This window comes from Paralichthys olivaceus, chromosome 10 (genome assembly GCF_024713975.1).
Source record: "Paralichthys olivaceus isolate ysfri-2021 chromosome 10, ASM2471397v2, whole genome shotgun sequence".
Taxonomy (NCBI): Eukaryota; Metazoa; Chordata; class Actinopteri; order Pleuronectiformes; family Paralichthyidae; genus Paralichthys; species Paralichthys olivaceus.
The window spans coordinates 19,606,085-19,625,148 of record NC_091102.1 but is presented as its reverse complement, the minus strand read 5'-3'; the positions used below and the strand labels follow the sequence as shown (position 1 = coordinate 19,625,148).

Here is a 19,064-nt window from a genome sequence, read left to right as displayed (position 1 = left end):
AGTTGCACTAATATAGTAGTAATAGAAACATTTCTCTGGAGACACTAAAGGCTACAACTTTTTTTCACATATGCAGTTTTCCACCTAGAAACCAACTTGATGTATAAAGTCACTTCTCTTTCAAACAATTACTTCTACATTTGAAACTTGAAATAACTCAGAATCAAGACACAGTGATGGATTCTATGAAATTCTTGTTGATGTACATTTTTAGTTTAAGCACGCTAATAAAATAGCAGTCATCACAATTATGGTTGTACTGTAGTATAAGGTCACCCAATTAACCTCAATGAGCTGCTTCATGAACACAGGCCGAATAGATGTGACAAATAGATGTTATGAGTGAATTGAAGTATCTTACAGGTGAAGACTGACTGTGAAGGTTAACACATGATGTAGCCCCAAGTGCAGGACATAAACCTGCTGGTCAGGGCAGCTGAGTGAAACATGTCAAGGTCACAGAGCTATCGCAGGGTGTCATGAAAGTGAATAAAATAATTCACCACGCTGTATAGGCTGATGTATGAGTACATCACAATATCGCTGTGATTGAAAAAGACTTTAATTCAGTGCCTGGGAGAAACAGTACAGCACATATTGTTATAAAAATGGACATCCACAGGTTCTGTCAACACATCAGTAGCTCTAAGCCCGAGTTAGTCTCTGGAATTCATCGCATCGCTACTGAGGAAAAACACAACTGCCTGGGTTTTCTTGACCCTAACTGTTGGAGTGATTTCCGTCACACCTAAGATTAGCCACAAACTAATCATCTCCAGCTTACTCACTGGTTCTCTGGTGTTTAGAAAGTGGGAAAAGAATCATTTTTAGTTTATTCATTACAGTAGTGTTTGTCAAACAAGGTCATTTGAATTTAGGGTGATGTAAAAGCATCTGCAGGAGCAAAGATGACAGTCATTTACTGGTAGAATAGTGTGTACAAAGAAAGTGGTTGACTTTATGAGTCCATTCTCGGTTGTGTCTGATCAGAGGCTCTTCTGAAAAAGAATGAACTGTTCTGTGCTGTGTAGAATATAAATGTGGGTATTTAGCATTTTTTATTTTTTCCTAATCTTTTTTTTTTTGTTCTTACATAACTTCATTTAAAAATAAATATCTATTATCTTCTTTAAATTCAAAATAGTCCTTAAATGTTTGCTGTACCCCATCATAACCCACAATTCTAAAATGAAATAGTAAAAAAAGGACATGATCCATCCCTAAAAAAAAAAACTGAATGGATATAGCATATTTTTTGAAACAGTTCAAAAGTTAAAACATTGATAACGTCAAATAAAACAAAAAAGAACATACAACAAACATGTAATATACAGAATTTTAAAAAATGGATACAATTTGAGAATGTGTTTAGCTTCGCCGCTGTGGTTCCGCCCCTCAAAGAAGAATATTTGCCAGTGCCCTGAAGAAAAACGGACCAACCCCCCTCTGTTCGAACCATCTCTTTGGCGTTTATGGAGGGGGAGGATGAGACAATGCAAAGCGTCTCTGCCAAGCAAAAAGCGGCAGGGCCAGTTCACTGGACGCTGTGTGATCACAAGGAATGTGATCAGGGAATTAAATACATGTCTGCTCGGAGAGCAAAACTGTGTTTAACTAGGGCCCGGAAAAAAAAAGAGAAAAAAGGAGGATGGACGGGATTTATTTTTTGGAGTGTGATATGAAGGCGTTCTCAATGCAGAGGACGATATAAGAGCCGGAGCAGCTGCTGGAGGTTTGCTGCAGGAGGTGGCCGCTCTGTAATGATGATGCCAGACCAGTAACAGCGTGGTCGCCTGCTCGCCATGTTTCACAGTAGTGGTCTGTTTGCCTGTGGCCTTTGTTGCTCGATCCATGCCAGACCATTTTCTCAGGCCTGTAGCAAAGCAAAAACAAGAACAGCTCAGAAAACTACAGATCCATTATTTTTTTCCTACAAATTCAAAACCAGATGAATAGGAGATTTGGGCTCATACTAGATTAAAAGCTACAGGATGCTGCATTGATCTTTTGACAGACTCACCATGCACTGTCCCTGATGATATCTCTACCATCGAACGAGTAGATTGGTACATTCTCCCTCATTTTGCTCGCATTGTCTCCAAAGATTGACTCCCAACTGCTGAACAACACTTGGTCCTGAAAGGAGGAGAAGATAATGTTGAGAATGACATTTCTTCTTTATACTGTGATCTTCATGAAGAGGCAAGATACAGAGAACAAAGTTTGTTTCGAAAACCGTGAAAACAGAACAGTAACAATTACATGACATTCACTTCAATTTCTATAAAACCTCAAAATAAAGAGGTACAGTTTAACTTAAAGGTTCAGTGTGTAGAACATAGAGACATCTAGTGGTGGAGTTGCATGTTGCAGCTGAATACCCCCTCGCTTCACCCTCCCCTTCTAAACCTGTGGTAACCTTCAGTTGTCATAAAAACTCAAAGGGTTTAAGTTTGTGCAGTTTGGGCTACTGTAAAAAAAATGTTGGTCTCTGTGGACAGGACCCGCTCATGATGTCTCTGACCTCAGCAGCAGTATCTCACCTTGAGGTTCAAGATGGGGAGGCTGTCCCTGTCCGACCTGCGGACGATGGTGTAGAGGTCTTGAAGCTTGGAGGACAGGAACGCTCTGAAGGTTCCCTTCAGGCCCACAGCACGAGCCTGCTGGAAGCACAGGAAGTCTGCCCCGCGGATCCCTCGCATGTTACCAGTCTGAGGGGCGTTCAAGGCGATGATGTGTAGCTGTTGAAGACAGGAAGAAGGTTTATGTAAGAATAGCAGCTCTTCCCCCTGCTCTTCTTACAGATCAAAATAAGGCAAATTATTTTAATAAAGTAAATTCATGTAATTATATCCAGGAGATCCAGTCCTCTTTGAGCACTATGAAATAGATTGACAGACTAGTAGTAGACAGAAATCACTGAGCCTCAAAGGTCAAGTATTTGACGCTCCAAAGTATCCTGGATCTAACTAACAAACTCCATAGTGAAGTGACTCATGTCTGTACATTATACTGGTGAGTTCTCCTGGTCCAGATCTACTCACTCCTGATGCGTCCACATGGGCAGGCTGTGGGAGAGGCGGGCTTGGTCGTCTCTGTGGAGTGACTGGGTATCTGTTCCCAGTGTTCTGGGTGGCTAATCTTCCATCTGTCTGACCCGTTTGTCTAGGGTCTGGGAACCTGGGATCGTACTGTGGGGGGTATACAGGCTCTACGGGCGGTTGCGGTGGAGGCTCAATGGGACGTATGGCAGTGTCGCTCTTGGAGTAATGGCCAGCTCCGTTGTTGTGGGACTGGTCCTGGGACTGAGGGTACAGGATTACAGGCGGTGGCTGGACCTCTGCCACCTCGTTCTCCTATAAATAAAAAACAGATTTATTTTTAAAAAGATGGTCAAACAATCAGTGAACAACAGAAGATAAAATCTGTTTTTTTCTATTTTGTTCTTTTGTGGAGTTTAACTCACCAGATCTCTGAAGAATGGTCGGTACTCTCCGAGCTGAGGGGTAAAAAAAAGTTATTAGGCAAGAGAACACTTTGTTACTCACCTCAACTCACAAGTAATTAATTGTCTGGTAGTATGCTGGAAACAGTCTCTCTATATAGAGTGTCTTTATGTATTTATTTAAATAAACACATAACTTAAACAAGACATTTGCCCTGAATGTATTTTACAATAAACTATCTGCAGAGAAGGAGAAACAATGGAACAAGGTGGTGCACTAGAGGAAATCTTCAAGGCCAGTCGAGGCCTACTTATTTTAAGAACTTAAGGCATTGAATCTTAAACCTTCAATAATAAATATTTAGACAGTAGTAAAATTTGAGTTACATTAAATAACAACAAATAGAGACACATAACATTGAATTGAAGTCGAATATACACACAAATCTTGAAAAATGAGTCATTGCTGAAAGTTAAGCTCTTTGGTGCATCAATAGTTTTAAACCCTGTCTTGAACTTTATGATACAATTCAGAGCATTCATATTTCCAGAGGTAAAAAACAGATGTGTAGCTGTACCATGACTTGCCGCACTCCATCTCGTACTCTTAAATACAGGTCTGATTTGTCGATGATGTAGATGAGGCTGCCCTCTGCCTGGCGTCTGGCTGAAGCAATCATTGTGTCGTATGACCTCAAAACTGTGACCTGTGGAAAATAGATAAGGAGATCAAATTTAGTGTTTGTAATAAAAATACAGCATCTTATCAAAGACAGATAAGATACCAACTGGGCCACTGATCTGTATGAATTGTATGTGATTTGTTGGCCTGAACTTATTGACAGTGTCCGCTGTGAAGTCACAATTAATGACAGAATTATTAAAAAGCATTGATGGTACTTACACCAGAGGAGGAGCCAGGATTTCCAGGTGGGCCAGGAGGACCAGGGGGTCCAGGGACACTGACGGCTTCACATTAAAACAAAAGCTTGTTAAAGTTTTGACTTGTGAAAAGCTCCAGTGGTCAACAGAAAATGTGCAGCAGCAGTAACTGAAGGAGGCTCCATACTCTATAGACGCTGTATTCATCTTTGAAGGCACTAAAATGTCCTCATGTGTGAACTGTATAAATATCTTGAATTTCTCAACTTACAGTGATTGGGCCTATATGGTCCAGGGAGCGAGGCTGTGGGCCCTGGAGGTCCAGGTGGTCCTGGAGGACCTGGACGTCCATCGTAACCAATGCCTGGTGACCCTGGTGGTCCCTGGGGCCCAGAGGGGCCTATTATGGAATCTCCCTTGGGACCCTTAGATACAAAGAGGAAAATCTACTTTACTGGAACAGTACAGGCACTTTCTTCTTTGGTGCTGGAACATGGCAACTTTCCCAGTTGTGGACTAATAAAGGATTATCTTATCTTATTTAATCTTACCTTATCTTATTTTTTAACACATCCCACACATTAAAACAGGCAACTTTTGATTTTCCTATGTGTGATAACTGATCATGTTAATTTTGGACTTTAAATACTTATTATAAATGTATAACAGGAGGCCTGAATGAATGAGGGTTCATTCCTGACAGACATTTCACCCTCAGAACTGACCGGTAGGCCCGGTTTGCCAGGAGGCCCTGGTGAGCCCTGCACTCCTCCAAAACGTGGGTCATAGTAACCACCAGCAGGCTCTCCTTTTTCTCCCTTCACGCCTGGATCTCCAGTCTCTCCCTTCAGCTCATTCTGTTGGGAACAGTTTTAACATTAGGATGAGTTTCCGTCTTACAGTACATCCATTATACTGTAGCAATAAGGGAGTTTACCTTGAATGTGTAAATATCAAAATTAGAAGCTGTTCCTAGAAAAAAAGACACACAACAGACATTTTAGTACAAACACTTCACTTTAAAGCAATCCTGCAGTAGAGAGGATTTGTATGACACTGTGTTCACCTGGGATTCCTGGAACTCCTCTGTCACCACGTTCTCCTTTTTCCCCTTTAACTACAACAACAAAACATGTAACACTGTTAGACGCAGTATCCCACAGGTGTGTCTGACATCAACATCGCAACACTGTGGTACCCTGACTAACCGATAGTGACGTCTATGTTTTATCGGTTCATTCTCCAAGTGTGGTAAGACTTGACAGTCTAATCTCTTGACAATACAGCGTATATCCTCTTCAGGCTGAGGCAGCTGGATCAAACCAAAGTTAAGATAGAGCTGTTTATCTCTCACAGACACTTCCAATCTTTTCTAAGTCTCTCTTCCTTATGTCTTATTCTTCTTTAATTCTCCACTGTGATCCATCTCTGTCTTGCAGCATTATGTATTTGGTGCGTGTATGTGTGTGTGTGTGTGTGTGTGTGTGTGTGTTTTAGGAGGTCATACCTTGGTAATTCCTTGAAGTTTCATCATATCGCTGAGAACAAAAAGAGAAAACTACTTGATGACACCAGCAGCAACAGAGAAAAAACATCTGTTTAAGTTTAAAGCTAAATTATGCAATAGGCAACCAACTCACAACATGGCTTTAACAACAGAGCAGACGGACTGGACAATGACTGAGTCCTTATTGGACCTCTGTACGCATTGGAAGCTTCAACCAGCTACTGTAAATAAAGATGTTCTAGTCTACATTTCCTCCCATTGTACTACAATGAAGCCAAAATAAACTGGATACAGGTGCTGCCATCTTATAATTTGAAATTCATTGGAGCCACAGGCAGCACAGTAGTGATGGTGGTGAGGAGAAACCGTATGAAAAACAGTCCTGTTAATGCATGCACTCAACCAATCGAGAGTCAGACTTAGCTGTCAGTCATGGTGGTTCAGCCTGTTTCTATAGCGTCAAACTGTGATAAGAAATGCCTTAAATGACATGAACCATCTTTGAGAAAACTATAACATGTCCTTCTGATGTTTGGTTCATGTCCCATCTCCTGACATGGAGGAGTGAGGTTTATGACCCATACTGCAGCCAGGAAGTGATCCAGAGGATTTAGTTTCACTTTTGAAGAGCTGTCATGTGGTCTATCTTTATGTTCAGTCCGTGGCTTCAATGGAACTGCATTGTGGTTTACATTATTTCATTTGCTGGAGCAGGCGCCATCCATTCAAATCCTATTCAAACAAATACTCTCTTCAATCATTAAAACAAATACTCAAACCAAATGATGTCTGTAAATACGGGTTCTGTCTAAAATCAAATGTCAATGCAGTTGGTGCACCTGATATGTGTTCATCTGGTTGTGGAGTTTATGTCCTGTGTATTTCGCTGTAGGATTGAATGGATACAGCTAACATGGCACGTTAGGACTACAGCCAGCTATGCTGTGAGTCCTGAGTGGGAAACTGTGATTGGTTGTTGTTGTTATGACGATTGTGCCAGCAGCAAGCATCAAGCAGTGTCAGAGCCATATGCTCAGTAAGTCATTCAATATGATATGGTTTAGATCTCTGCCACCACACAATACATGAGAGACATGAACTGTTGTTTCAACAGAAATGTTTTCATTGATTGGTGAAATGTTTAGGAACTTGTGTACTCACATTGAAGCGGTCCAGAGGAATGGGTGGCCCAGGGGGTCCAGGTGGTCCGGGCGGTCCTGGCGGTCCAGCGACTCCCTGATGAAAACAAAGTAATTCAACCTTTGTCACAGTTTGACACGTCGATACAGAGTGACTCTCGTCAGACTGGTGAGATATCATCAGTAGCTTTGAAAGTATTTTATCATTGTTGGCAGCTGCTGTCACACAGTGATAGGTCGCTGAGGAATGCCTATCGACATTTAGCAGTTGATCCAACAAACATTAGAAGTGCACATAACATTGATTTTAAGATACAAATAAAAACATTCTGCAGTATTTTGTAAACCCAAGACTTTGTTATTGGTATAACACTGTATCACTAAATAATGTCTCAAGAATATGAGCTGCTGGTGAACACCACTTGAAAAAGAGATAAGTGCATTTCATAACAACTTTTTTGATTTAACAAGTGTCTTTTTTCATCTAGGGCTGAAGCATGCAGGCTGGACAAGAGGATCAAACTGTATTAATTTACTTCTCCATCTGCCAAGTGGACCTAAATGAGGTATTGTGCATAATATTAATACTTACAGGGTAACTATAGCCAGAACCGACTGCTGTGTCTCCTTTCTCTCCCTTGTACCCATTCACACCTGGGCGACCCTGAATGGAGAAACTAATTCATTAATGTGTTCCTGCACACAGAAAAAACAAACCAATGGCTTCAGAAAGTATTCAAACCCTAATATACATTCTGCATTTATTTTATTTGATAAAAATGACATTTTTGCACATCGGTCAGCATTAATAATCTATAACATCCATTACAGTGCGAAAACATGTTTTTAGAGAGTTTAGCAAATGTATGAAAAATCTGGAAGAAACTGGGTTAGGGTGAATACGTTTTCAATAAATCTACAAATATTTCTAAAACATGTTTCTAACTTGTCATTATGATTGATGGCCAAAAATGTCACTTATATCTATTTATAGTTAATTGAAAACACAAGTGTGTGACAAGTACAGAGGTCTGAATAGTTCCTGAAGCCCCTGTTATATAAACAGAGTAGTAATTGATATTTATGAGTAAATATAGCAACATAAAACACAAGGAAAGAGCACTTACAGGTCTTCCAGGCATTCCAATTTCACCCTTTAATCCAGGAGGCCCGTACTGGCCCTACAAAAACACATCATAAAATATAGAACAGTGTGAACTGAATGGAGGAAGGTTTTTTAACTAAAAGTGTTTTGGTGCAATAGCTTGAATATCTGATATACTTACAGGAGGTCCAACGGGGCCAGAAGCTCCTCTGTCTCCCTGCAGGGTAAAAGAAGAAGATCAGTTTCAAAAGTAGATAAGGCAACACTGAAAAAATGTAAAAACTTATACTGTAGTTTGATGTGGACTAAAGGTACATGCATGCATTTGCAGGAAAATATAGCAGACAACACCAGACAGTCGACTCACCTTCAGGCCTCTTAACGTATCTAGAGACAGGAGATTTCCATCAGGTCCGATCACCAAGCCGGGCTCCCCTTTCTCTCCCTGATCATGGAACAGCAGAACAAGACAACACAGACTTGATTACAGTTCTGTTGTGGTGTGAGGAGGAGGAGCTAGATGAATGGTTCAACAAATAAAAATAACTTTACCTTCACCCCGAAGCCAGTAGCTCCTGGGTCGCCTCTGTCACCCTTTGGTCCAATAGGGCCCTGCAGGAAGAAAGTGTGACATTCAGAAATGTATTTGGCATCAGGACAGTTTTTGTTCCACAAAGCCAATGGGACCCTCCTTCCTATTGGACTGTGTTTAAACAGAAGGTTCATGCAGTGCCAATATAGTACAGCTGTAGTAAAGAAGTAGTAAATTCAGTGGATGTCAAACTGTACATTCATCATGGGTATTTAAAATAAATATCGGCTGATCTGAGTGTAAAGAAGGATTTTGATCCTGTGACTAAATCAAACAACCCAAAATACAAATGAACTGATGATTGTTATGTGAATTATCTTAGCTTAAGCCTCATATTGATTTCTACTCTGTGCCATAAAGCTTCACAGTACTAACTATTTATGAGTTAGTCATACTCATTTCTAGGGAAAGGTTTCAGGAATATTATGCAAAGTAGGAATGGTCACAGTGACCAGGATCTATTCTCACATACATGTGGACACAGTATTGTTTCAAGACAGACTTGAATCCTGACACTGTTCTTAAAAACTTGTGGTTCATTAGACTTACAGCGGACTCGGAACACAAGCAAACAATTGTCATTATATAACATTTGTTGACAGATGTTGAACTGGTTATTAATTCACTTTTGTAAGAGTTACACTTTATATCTTTGCCACATTCTTAAGCATTAGGGAGTTCAGCAGGGATGGTAGGGAAGCTGTAAACTGCTGAGAGGTAAGAACGTTGGATGATTATAATGAAATAAAGAGTAAAAGTTGAATATAGCATAATGTTAGTTTTTCACGACTATCCTTGAAAAACAGGGTCAAAATGCAGCAAGAAAAAACGTCTGTAGTTTAATTAGTATCTGTGGAAAATTCCATTAACTTCTAATTTCTTATTTTAAGGATAATTATGGTATATGCATGTAAATATACTTCACATCTGTGGTTATAACAGGGGGAAGGTAAATTAATTATGAAACACAGTGACTTACAGGGAATCCAGCTTGACCAGGTATACCAGGTCCACCCTGTACAGTAAAACAATACATGTTACATTAAACTTCATTCGACTGATGATCTGTGTTTAGTAAACATGGGAGATTCTTTCTCTCTCTGAAGATCAATCTAACTGATTTTAACAACAAATGAAAGTGGGGACAGATGTTAATTGTTTGTGGTTATGATTCGTAAAAGTAGCAAAGACAAGTAATGAGAACAATCCTATGGTCTAAGAAAGTTTGAGGCAAAGTTAGTTGTAAGTTTTACCAGGTCATGTCTCGGCTGACTGACCAATTTACAATTACAACCTAAACATAATCCATGCTGTACAGTAAAAACAGATACAAGCATCCAGGGCCATGTAAAGTGCATCCTTAATTAAATCTCAAAACTTAAAACAGTGATTTGATTAAGGTTAGTTGATTTATTCACACTAACTAAACATGACAGAAAAACACTTCCTTAAAAGTGACCCCTTACATTGACCTTATGTAATAAAATTATGTGGAACTTTAATATGTAATTGAAATACATAAAGTGACAGAGTGTGACAATGATGTGAAAGATGAAGGATGACATTTCAAAGATGAGGCTTTTGAATGAATACTACATCTGTGTGTGTGTGTGTGTGTGTGTCTTTATCTACACAGCCCTGCTTCAATGCACACATCACACACACACATATAGTTAAGCACAGCTACAAAGACTAAGCTGAATTTGCCCCGAGAAATGTCATGTATCAGTATCACTGAGCAAATTTACCTGAGGCCCAACACTGCCGACGACTCCGTCAAACTGCAGAGACACAAACACAATGAAGAACACAGAATGAATGAGAATCAGCTGCAAACTATCATGACTGAAGCTGATCATGAAGCACTGCTTATTAAGGGTGTCTGTCGCTGTGTTTCCCTCTGTTACTTACGTTTCCAGATGAAGGGTAGATGACTTGTCCTGGTGGTCCAGGTGGGCCTGGTGGACCTGGGAGTCCGGTTCCATCTCGACCTGATTGACCCTAAAACCATAAGACATCAAAAAGATGAATAACTAATATAATCTGTTCAACACACATTATACACATTTATACACATTTTGTGTTATGAATCTGCATGCTACAGAATGTTGAAGTTTCTGTAGTGAGCATATAAAAGTTTATATTTCATGAATATTTAAAAACTACATTAACAGATTTTCAGGTTTACAGCTGATATTTACCCTCTCGCCTTTGTCCCCAGTTTCACCCTTTGGTCCCTGTAAAGAATGAAACAGAAGATACTGTGTTAGAGATCCACAGACATGCTTCATAGCAGAAACACACGACATAAGATGATAAGAACACTGTACATAATAAGAAGAAGTGCTTTCTTAACCGAAAACAATAACTGTGCAATATGCTACCATTATATAATAAAACCTTTTTAATAAGATTCTAAGTTAAAATAATGACACATTATTTACATCTTAAAGTTAACTGATTCAGCAAATCAACTTCCTGCCGTCAAACATATTTGTTAAATACTATATTTTCCCCTAAATTGTCAAAATAGGCAAAAGAAAGGTTCATAAAACTTTAGATTTTAAATTTATAGACCCAAAAATGGCTACCACATATATTTCAATAGATTATCTGATATAAAGCTGCAAAATATATTTGAAATTGTGACAAAATCATCTTAATTCAAGGTCCACTTCCTCGCTACAGAACTGCATCAAGAACTGAAGACAACTGAACTGAACTTCTCCCACTGGTGAAGAATGGGATATGATCAAAAGTCCGGGATAAACAACTATTTCCAAGGTCAATAATGAGATTTTACACTGATAATAGCTATAACTTATTACTATTAGCCCATCTATAAAAATGAGTCTGGTTTCCCTTTTCTGCCTCTTATTGTTACTTTTTTATCTTTAACAAAATTAACACCATGATTTGTGAAGTTTTGCCTCTTTCCTAGAAAATAATTACTAAATGACCAACCCGAAAAAAATCAATCAGTTTCACATGCAAGATAATCGAACCAAAACAAATAAAATCAATAAAGATGAAGTGACCTTATTAAAGCTTGTCATGTCTGTTACACAGGTTTCAAACATCCATGTGAGCTCTGGTATCACAGTGGTGCATAAAATGTTTTTTTAGTCAGAAGACAAGATCTAGAGGGAAATCCCTTGTTTACCTGAGGTCCCTGGAAGCCATCCAACCCAGGTCGCCCGTCTCGTCCTGTAGCACCTTCACTGCCCTTCTGACCCGGTATACCAGGCAACCCAGGTTTACCCTACAAAGGCATGTTCAAGGTATAGTGGTAAAACAGACAAACACCAATGAAACATCCACAAAGAAGGATTATAAATGATTATTATGAAACCACATACTGACAGTAAACAGCAACAACAGTTGTAGTAGTAGTAGTAGTAGAAGAAGAAGAAAAAAACAACAACTCATTATTTACTCACAGGAAGTCCAGGAAAACCAGGAGGACCCTGAAAGCACACAGCAGATATATATTGAAACTTCCTATTAAAAAGATACCTGTTATTTATTACACACATGTAAAATATAGACATGTATAAAATAAATGCTATGTTGCTTTAATAAAAAGTAACATTTTAACAGACAAACTGTATGAAAGCCCAGGCAGAATAGCCAATAGGATTCAATTTCATGATTATACAAGTTATTTAACTTTAACAATTCCGGCCTACACCCATTCACCTGGCAGATATTCTCTTCTACAGATCCTGTGGATTCATGCAATTTACTATTCAGCTCTGACCTGTCTTCCTTCAGGTCCTCTGATACCAGGAAGTCCATTGGAGAAACCTCCTCCTGAGCCTTCCATGTCATCCTGCAAACACCAACAGAGATATTGTGACAAACAGACAAACTGTGTGAGACTAAATTCAGACTATACGATATGTATACGATACATGGGTCACAATACATCACGATCTATTGCGATACGTATTGTTTCATAAAGCAATACTCAACTTATTTTTTGCACTGACAATGTAAAAATAGAGCATTGGTGAATCACTACACTCTGGAGCAGGATGTGAATGAGATGACCCCGCCCCCATTTGTCGTACAGAATCTAACTGCAATAATTATGAAATAGAATATGAATATTTTTTTATTATTTATTTTATAAATGTATAATGTATTATTATCCTGATCAGTTGACCTACTTCAGTATGGATGCTAATTTTGCACAAAGATTAAATATTGGCAATTCTATTGTATGAACAAGTGTAGAATTTTTTTAAAATAATGATTATTATCATGATTTGTATTTGACAGTTGTTTCAAGCAATATCTTCTCCACCTAAAGCCTGGAAGAGAACTTACAAATCCAACACGATAACTTGGTCCAGGAGGTCCGGGGGGCCCGGGCTGCCCCACCGGTCCAATGGGTCCAGGCAGACCAGCCAGTCCAGACTCTCCTGCACGTCCTGGTAAACCAGGGTCTCCTCGAGCTCCCTGTGGGATGATAAGACAGAGGTGTTCAGAGTTCCATCTATAAGGAAGTGCATGTTAATAAGGAAAAGCATTGTTGTTTCAAATGTCTTTTCAGAAAACTCACATATCCTGCAGAAAAAACCTACTAATGCCTGTGTCATGCAGCATTTAGAACAGAACAGAACTAGTGAGTATTTCAAAGTGCATACTATCACTGCACAAGCAGCCATGCTCATTTCCCTGGGGATCAAAGATGTCACTAGATGTTAAATCAAACCATAGCCAGCACTCAGATTAAACTTGAAGTCAAGTCTGTAGCTGACGATATTTGACAAACATTTACATTTTGTTAGACGACACAAATCCCCTGTGAGTTTTGACGTATACCTGCAGATGGGATGGCTTAGGAGAGGAGGAGGAGGAGGAGGAGGAGGAGGAGGAGGAGGAGGAGGAGGAGGAGGATAAATAGTGAGGCAGCAGATTGGTGAGAAAAGAGAAGTAGGAGATTGGCTGGAGAAATGAAAGGGAGGGTAAAGGTTTTAGAAAGAGTTGGAGGAAAAGTGGACAGCTCAATCTCGTTATCAAGTGGACACGGTTTCATAGTTCTGGTGTCTGGTATCCTAAAAGCACAATTCTGCCTTAGAGAAGACTTGAACTGAAGTATCCTCTCAGGACTATATCTAAAGAAGTCTTCTCTACTGGTCGCAAAAAAAGGCTCATTTGCATTTGGCTGTATTTTGGACAATGGAACTTATTGTAAAGTCATTAATCTGCACCTTCTCTCCAGCTACTCCTGGAAGACCCAGCTCGGCTGAATCACCCTAAAGAAGGACCAAAAAATACAAAACATGTTATTTCACTGAAATTAAAATTAGAATCTTGTCAATTTCTGTGTGAAAAACATTTTAATGTTTGTGCGAACAGCGTCTAAACTGTGGCTGCTTCTTTCAGCTGACGAGAGCGTGACCGTGGCTGATTAGGTAGTAAAACATTTATGATGCCAGTATATTGTTATCAAACCATTATGACAAAGAGGTGAAATCAAGGTTTGAGGTTGTGTTACTGTAAATAAAAAGAAAACAAATATTTAAATTGAGAAAATTGTTCAATGTAAAATGTAAACATCTTTTCAGTGTTGCATTATTCAAAAACATATTTACTTCTTTACGAGATTCAAGCATTTTGGATGATCGATCAAGTTTGGATGTGAAACCTACAATAATTCCAACAAAGACTTATTTGATACATCAAATTCATTCATCACATTATACAAAGAAGGAGGGGGTCTTTCTTTCATGGAGCCATTTGCAGAGATGCAGAAAAAAACAGACACTCTAAACTCTCAGCAACAGATAGTGTTGTTGCTGTTTATGTTTCAACTCAATCTGCAACATCAATCACATCTTCTTAATGACCTGTTTGTCCATTGAATTTGGCTTTGATTATGTCTCATGTCTACACTATGGTCAGTATTGAGCAGCTTTGTGGATTCAATTCCAGGGATGCTAAACATTGATTCTGGTTATTGTCTTTAGAGAAGAAAGAATCAGTTTCACAAGGAAATACCTTTTCTCCCTTGGGACCAGCAGCTCCTGGGAGGCCATCAGTACCCGGTAAACCAGGCAAACCCTAGAGGCCAAAAGTTTGGTTCAGGTACACAGAAGTTGATTTGGTTAGACTGTGTTCTACTGTTCAATCTAGGGAGTTATTGGATGGTGGAGATGAGAGACACAAGTTTTGACACTTACAGGTTGACCAGGTGCCCCATCCTTTCCTGGTGGACCAAATGCTCCAGAAGTCATTGCTGTGCCAGCTGTAGCAGGGCCAGGAGGCCCGGGGGGACCAGGGGCACCTGGTGGCCCAGGTAGTCCCTACAACAAAAATGTGATCAATTGACACTGCTCTGTGATGAGTCTGTAGGTAAGGAGCTGCATTACATAGAAATTAAAGTATAAACATAAAATTCTTTCATCAACAATTTATCTTCTTAATGTTTTGATTTGAACAATCAGGACACAAGCATGTCAACAGTTTAAAAAAATGTCAAACTGAACTCACCCGAATAGATTCCAGGTCAGGGAAACCTGAACCTTCCATGTCCACAAAAGTCTGAAAGACATCAGTCCAAATCAATTGAAATGTTCAAAAACGGATTCACAAAGGCAGACAGTTCTCTGCTGATACAAACAGTGTCTGAATGTTGTCGAGTATTTGATTAAGGCAGAGATTAACTCACAGATCTGACTCCTGATCCAGGGGGACCGGGAAGTCCTGGGGGCCCCCTCGGGCCAGGTTGACCCTCTCCACGGTCTCCCTGTATGAACAAGACCATTAAGAGTCAGCTATTCCTATAACTGGAATTTTTAATTTCTTGTGTTATTGTATTGTACTTGTGTTCTTATATATATTTTTTTTTTTTGTTTTTTTGTTTTTTTGTTAAATACACCTGAGGATTGTACCTTTTCTCCTTTGGTTCCAGGGTCACCTGGGGTTCCTGGGAAGCCTGGAGGTCCATCAGGACCCTGTGTTAAAGAAACCACAAAGTCTTGAAGGTGCAACAATGAAACGATCTCTATTTAAGAAATCATCACACATCACAACATTTTGATTATTAATAACATTTAAAGCCACAGATCAGTGGTTATATTTACTGTGCAAAAGACAATAAAAAAAACTTACAGTTTTTCCATCCTCACCAGGATCACCCTGCAAGATTGAAATAGAAAATCATTCTTCTACAACACAATGAAAAGAAAAAGAAAAATGTGTGACACTGACACTTTTGATGTCATTTGGAGTCAGAAGCTTTGTCTAAATTCAGTGGCTGCTTCCTTCAGAGGACCTGGTGAGACGGTCTGCTCTTCCTATTGCATCCCATCAGAGTACTTACACTAAGAAATCAATTATTCCGCCAAGTCTTTTGTCACCATTACCTCTTGGAAAGCAGTTTGTCACAGAAAGGCAATGAATCATGGGACATGTTGGGCTGTAGAGGATCCACCTGATGTAGCCTCTGTTGCTCTGTTTGGAAGGACACATTCATTTGCCGCATTTGGACGAGCCTTCATATTAGGACGGCCTAGTTGCACCGCTGTGACATAATTTGTCTACAAATGTGGCTTCAGAAGGATGCAACCCCCGAATCCAGACACAGCTGGAGTCTGTGCAGTAGCGATTGGAGGATGGAGCTGAGATATCGATGTCATGCTGATGCATGTCGTCAACTAATCGCGAGTCAGTCTCAGCTGTCAATCGTGATGTTTCATCAAAAACATGAACTTTTTACATTACACTGAGAACGACCCAAAATGATATTCACTAAAATGGTTTATGAGCACCCACCAGGGGGCAATCGAGATGTTTGGCTTCAGTTTTGGAAAGCTGTCATGTCATCCATATTTATATAAAGTCTGTGCTTCCAACCCCAGAACCCTCTAGCTGTTCTAACCAATGCCCCACCAGGAACCCATCAACAACAACAACACATATCTGTATTTGATTTTGTCAAGTAAAGAACAAATCTTTAGTCTACTAACTGGCTCTCCATCAGCTCCTGGTGGTCCCTGGGAACCTGGGACACCTTGAGGTCCAGCTGGTCCTCGTGGTCCAGGTCCTGCTGAAACAACTGAGCCATCACTGCTAACTGAAAGCTCAGTGGCAGCTCCTGGAGGGCCAGGGGGGCCGGGGGGCCCAGGGGGGCCAGAATCCCCCTTCTTTCCTTGGTAGCCAAATCCTGCGCTGCCCTGGAGATGAAGAAACGTCAGTGTTAACTGTCAATTTAAGGTGAATTGTAACAGTTTTCGGAGCCATGACTTTCAAAGAACTTCACCAATAACCAACACACTGACAATAGTTGCTGAATTCCCTGAAAGTGTGTTAATCTCTTAATAAAGGACCTGCACTGCAAAGCAACTCCAACATACCAAGGATATGTTTTCATTATTCGACTTCATTTAACTTTAAATCCTCCTGAAAACCTTTACTATGAAGCTGGTTATCAGCTGCTTTAGTTAACAATTAATTTTCTTATCAATCAATGAGTGCGTTCATGTGACAGAGGCAGAGTCGTTAATTAGTAATCTGAACCATGAATAAAGTTCATGATATGATCTGAGAGGAAACATTGATTTCTGTCGGTGTTGTCAGTAACAGTGACAAAATCAACATTTAACAAAGTGAAGTGAAAATGATGATCACGTATTTCCAAAAGAAAAGAAACAGTTGATATGAATTTTGATTATTTAAGTGAAAAGTCTAAAACTAAACTGTAAATAAAGAGAGGACATTTATTACGGTTATCACTGAGTATCTTCGTTTTTTGTCTGGTGATGAACGATAATGAACATAGGTAAAAAATGTTAAGTAAGTGTCAGAGTAATGTCAGAAGCAGAGAGAAGTATTAATGTGTGATGAGCTCAGTCTGACTTAAATGTTCATTTATAATCGTGAGAAATGTTTAACACTGACTGAATTTCTTTTTTAATAAAAGACATCAGCCATTGTAGTTCTTATTTTTCATCATGTCATTCTGATCTGTAATGATCATAAAACAGTAGAATGTAATTGTAGAATTCAAATGAAGCTTTGATAGCTGTGATGTGTTAATATATTGTGATTAACTCCTCCTCTGTTTATTTAAAGCTCTGTTTTAAAACCAGAATGGACGAATGAAAAGTCTGACACAGCAAAACGATTCATCTCATCTACAAATGAATCTGCTGACATTTATTATCTCTCACTTTACTGTAAACTCTTTTGCCTGTAGAGCAATGAATCTGGTTCTCCTGTGATCTGATTGGTCAGTAGTTGGATCATTGACAGGTTTTGATCTCTTATCGCAAACTTAACCAGATCTGGAGCAGGTTAGTGTGTCAACATAAGTTAACATGGTGATTGAGCCCGGGAAGAAATTAACCAGCTTTGTAGGACTGAAAACTCTGAGTTAAACTTAAAGTTAGCTTGATAACCACAAATCCTGCTTCTTAGCACAGGACCCTGTTTTACTCAGGGACAAGATGGCAAGCTGTAAAAACACCAGCATGTTATCAGTATCAGTCCACTGCTTACACATTACATGTCTCAACTAAAAGCTCAAATAGGTCATGTTGATGAAGAGATAGCGATAGAGACCAAGGAGACAACTTCATCTAAAAAAACTTACCTTTAATCCCTTTTCTCCAGGTTCTCCCTGACAATAAAAAAAGGAAAGTCAGTGACAACAATCTTCAGTGGCAGTGACATACATATCCACAGACATGTACATTGATGGAGAGTTTCCCTCATTGAGGAATCAAATTCTGCCCAGTCTTTATGTTGTTTTATGTCAGAAGGAATTGAATCTCTTCACGATGATTTGCACATTTCGCCGGCACAAAGACGACAAAGCGATAATGCATAAGCACACATGTGCACACATCTTACTCCTATCAAAATAAAATGTACAGAATGAAAATAAAATACATGAAATGCAAACTGTAAAACAAGTCTTAAACCATTTCATACGCTCTCATCAAATCAGGACTTACAGCGCCCTCTAGGGGTTTTCTTTGAGATAAAAGCTCACATTCTCATTGCTCATGACCAAAAAAGAACAGATGCAAACCTTCTCTCCGCGGGCTCCACCCCGAGAGCTGGAGCCAGAGCCTGATTCTCCCTTCGCCCCGATTGGTCCCCTGTCTCCTTTCTCTCCTCTGTCCCCGCGGTCACCTTTCTCTCCTCTATCCCCAGCTGGTCCTGGAATACAAAGACAAAGGTCAGAGCCATTAACATCCTCATGAAAAGACTTCTCAGAGATGATAAACGATCGTATCCCACATGCCCAACAACAAACGGGACATTTCCTGCTCCCAAAAGAAGAGAACCAAAAAAAAAACGGGAAGGAAAATGACTCTTTGCTCGATGTAGCAGGAATCCCAGTGTGCACGGCTGCGATTTATAGGCCTTGTCAATGT

At 39.6% G+C, this 19,064-nt stretch overlaps 1 protein-coding gene across 3 annotated transcripts in view; it reads right to left on the bottom strand.

Moving 5' to 3' along the window:
- Nucleotides 1–1,658: 1,658 nt before the first annotated feature.
- col18a1a (collagen type XVIII alpha 1 chain a) overlaps nucleotides 1,659–19,064 on the bottom strand; it is a 75,053-nt gene continuing 57,647 nt past the window's right edge. For all 3 annotated transcript variants that reach the window (XM_020090063.2, XM_020090061.2, XM_020090062.2), the window contains 36 exons: nucleotides 18,716–18,846; nucleotides 18,275–18,301; nucleotides 16,650–16,856; nucleotides 15,793–15,819; nucleotides 15,573–15,635; nucleotides 15,350–15,427; nucleotides 15,172–15,222; nucleotides 14,862–14,984; nucleotides 14,680–14,742; nucleotides 13,890–13,934; nucleotides 13,003–13,134; nucleotides 12,431–12,502; nucleotides 12,111–12,137; nucleotides 11,834–11,932; nucleotides 10,872–10,907; nucleotides 10,582–10,671; nucleotides 10,419–10,451; nucleotides 9,650–9,685; nucleotides 8,631–8,690; nucleotides 8,446–8,523; nucleotides 8,260–8,295; nucleotides 8,101–8,154; nucleotides 7,566–7,637; nucleotides 6,996–7,070; nucleotides 5,835–5,865; nucleotides 5,394–5,444; nucleotides 5,265–5,299; nucleotides 5,053–5,184; nucleotides 4,599–4,752; nucleotides 4,350–4,414; nucleotides 4,024–4,152; nucleotides 3,467–3,499; nucleotides 3,045–3,356; nucleotides 2,544–2,741; nucleotides 2,021–2,136; nucleotides 1,659–1,873 (listed from right to left, as the gene is read on the bottom strand). In XM_020090063.2, the coding sequence (XP_019945622.1) occupies nucleotides 1,660–1,873; nucleotides 2,021–2,136; nucleotides 2,544–2,741; nucleotides 3,045–3,356; nucleotides 3,467–3,499; nucleotides 4,024–4,152; nucleotides 4,350–4,414; nucleotides 4,599–4,752; nucleotides 5,053–5,184; nucleotides 5,265–5,299; nucleotides 5,394–5,444; nucleotides 5,835–5,865; nucleotides 6,996–7,070; nucleotides 7,566–7,637; nucleotides 8,101–8,154; nucleotides 8,260–8,295; nucleotides 8,446–8,523; nucleotides 8,631–8,690; nucleotides 9,650–9,685; nucleotides 10,419–10,451; nucleotides 10,582–10,671; nucleotides 10,872–10,907; nucleotides 11,834–11,932; nucleotides 12,111–12,137; nucleotides 12,431–12,502; nucleotides 13,003–13,134; nucleotides 13,890–13,934; nucleotides 14,680–14,742; nucleotides 14,862–14,984; nucleotides 15,172–15,222; nucleotides 15,350–15,427; nucleotides 15,573–15,635; nucleotides 15,793–15,819; nucleotides 16,650–16,856; nucleotides 18,275–18,301; nucleotides 18,716–18,846 (3,185 nt within the window). In that variant the 3' untranslated portion in view covers nucleotide 1,659. The remainder of the gene's footprint in view (nucleotides 1,874–2,020; nucleotides 2,137–2,543; nucleotides 2,742–3,044; nucleotides 3,357–3,466; nucleotides 3,500–4,023; nucleotides 4,153–4,349; nucleotides 4,415–4,598; nucleotides 4,753–5,052; nucleotides 5,185–5,264; nucleotides 5,300–5,393; nucleotides 5,445–5,834; nucleotides 5,866–6,995; nucleotides 7,071–7,565; nucleotides 7,638–8,100; nucleotides 8,155–8,259; nucleotides 8,296–8,445; nucleotides 8,524–8,630; nucleotides 8,691–9,649; nucleotides 9,686–10,418; nucleotides 10,452–10,581; nucleotides 10,672–10,871; nucleotides 10,908–11,833; nucleotides 11,933–12,110; nucleotides 12,138–12,430; nucleotides 12,503–13,002; nucleotides 13,135–13,889; nucleotides 13,935–14,679; nucleotides 14,743–14,861; nucleotides 14,985–15,171; nucleotides 15,223–15,349; nucleotides 15,428–15,572; nucleotides 15,636–15,792; nucleotides 15,820–16,649; nucleotides 16,857–18,274; nucleotides 18,302–18,715; nucleotides 18,847–19,064) is intronic.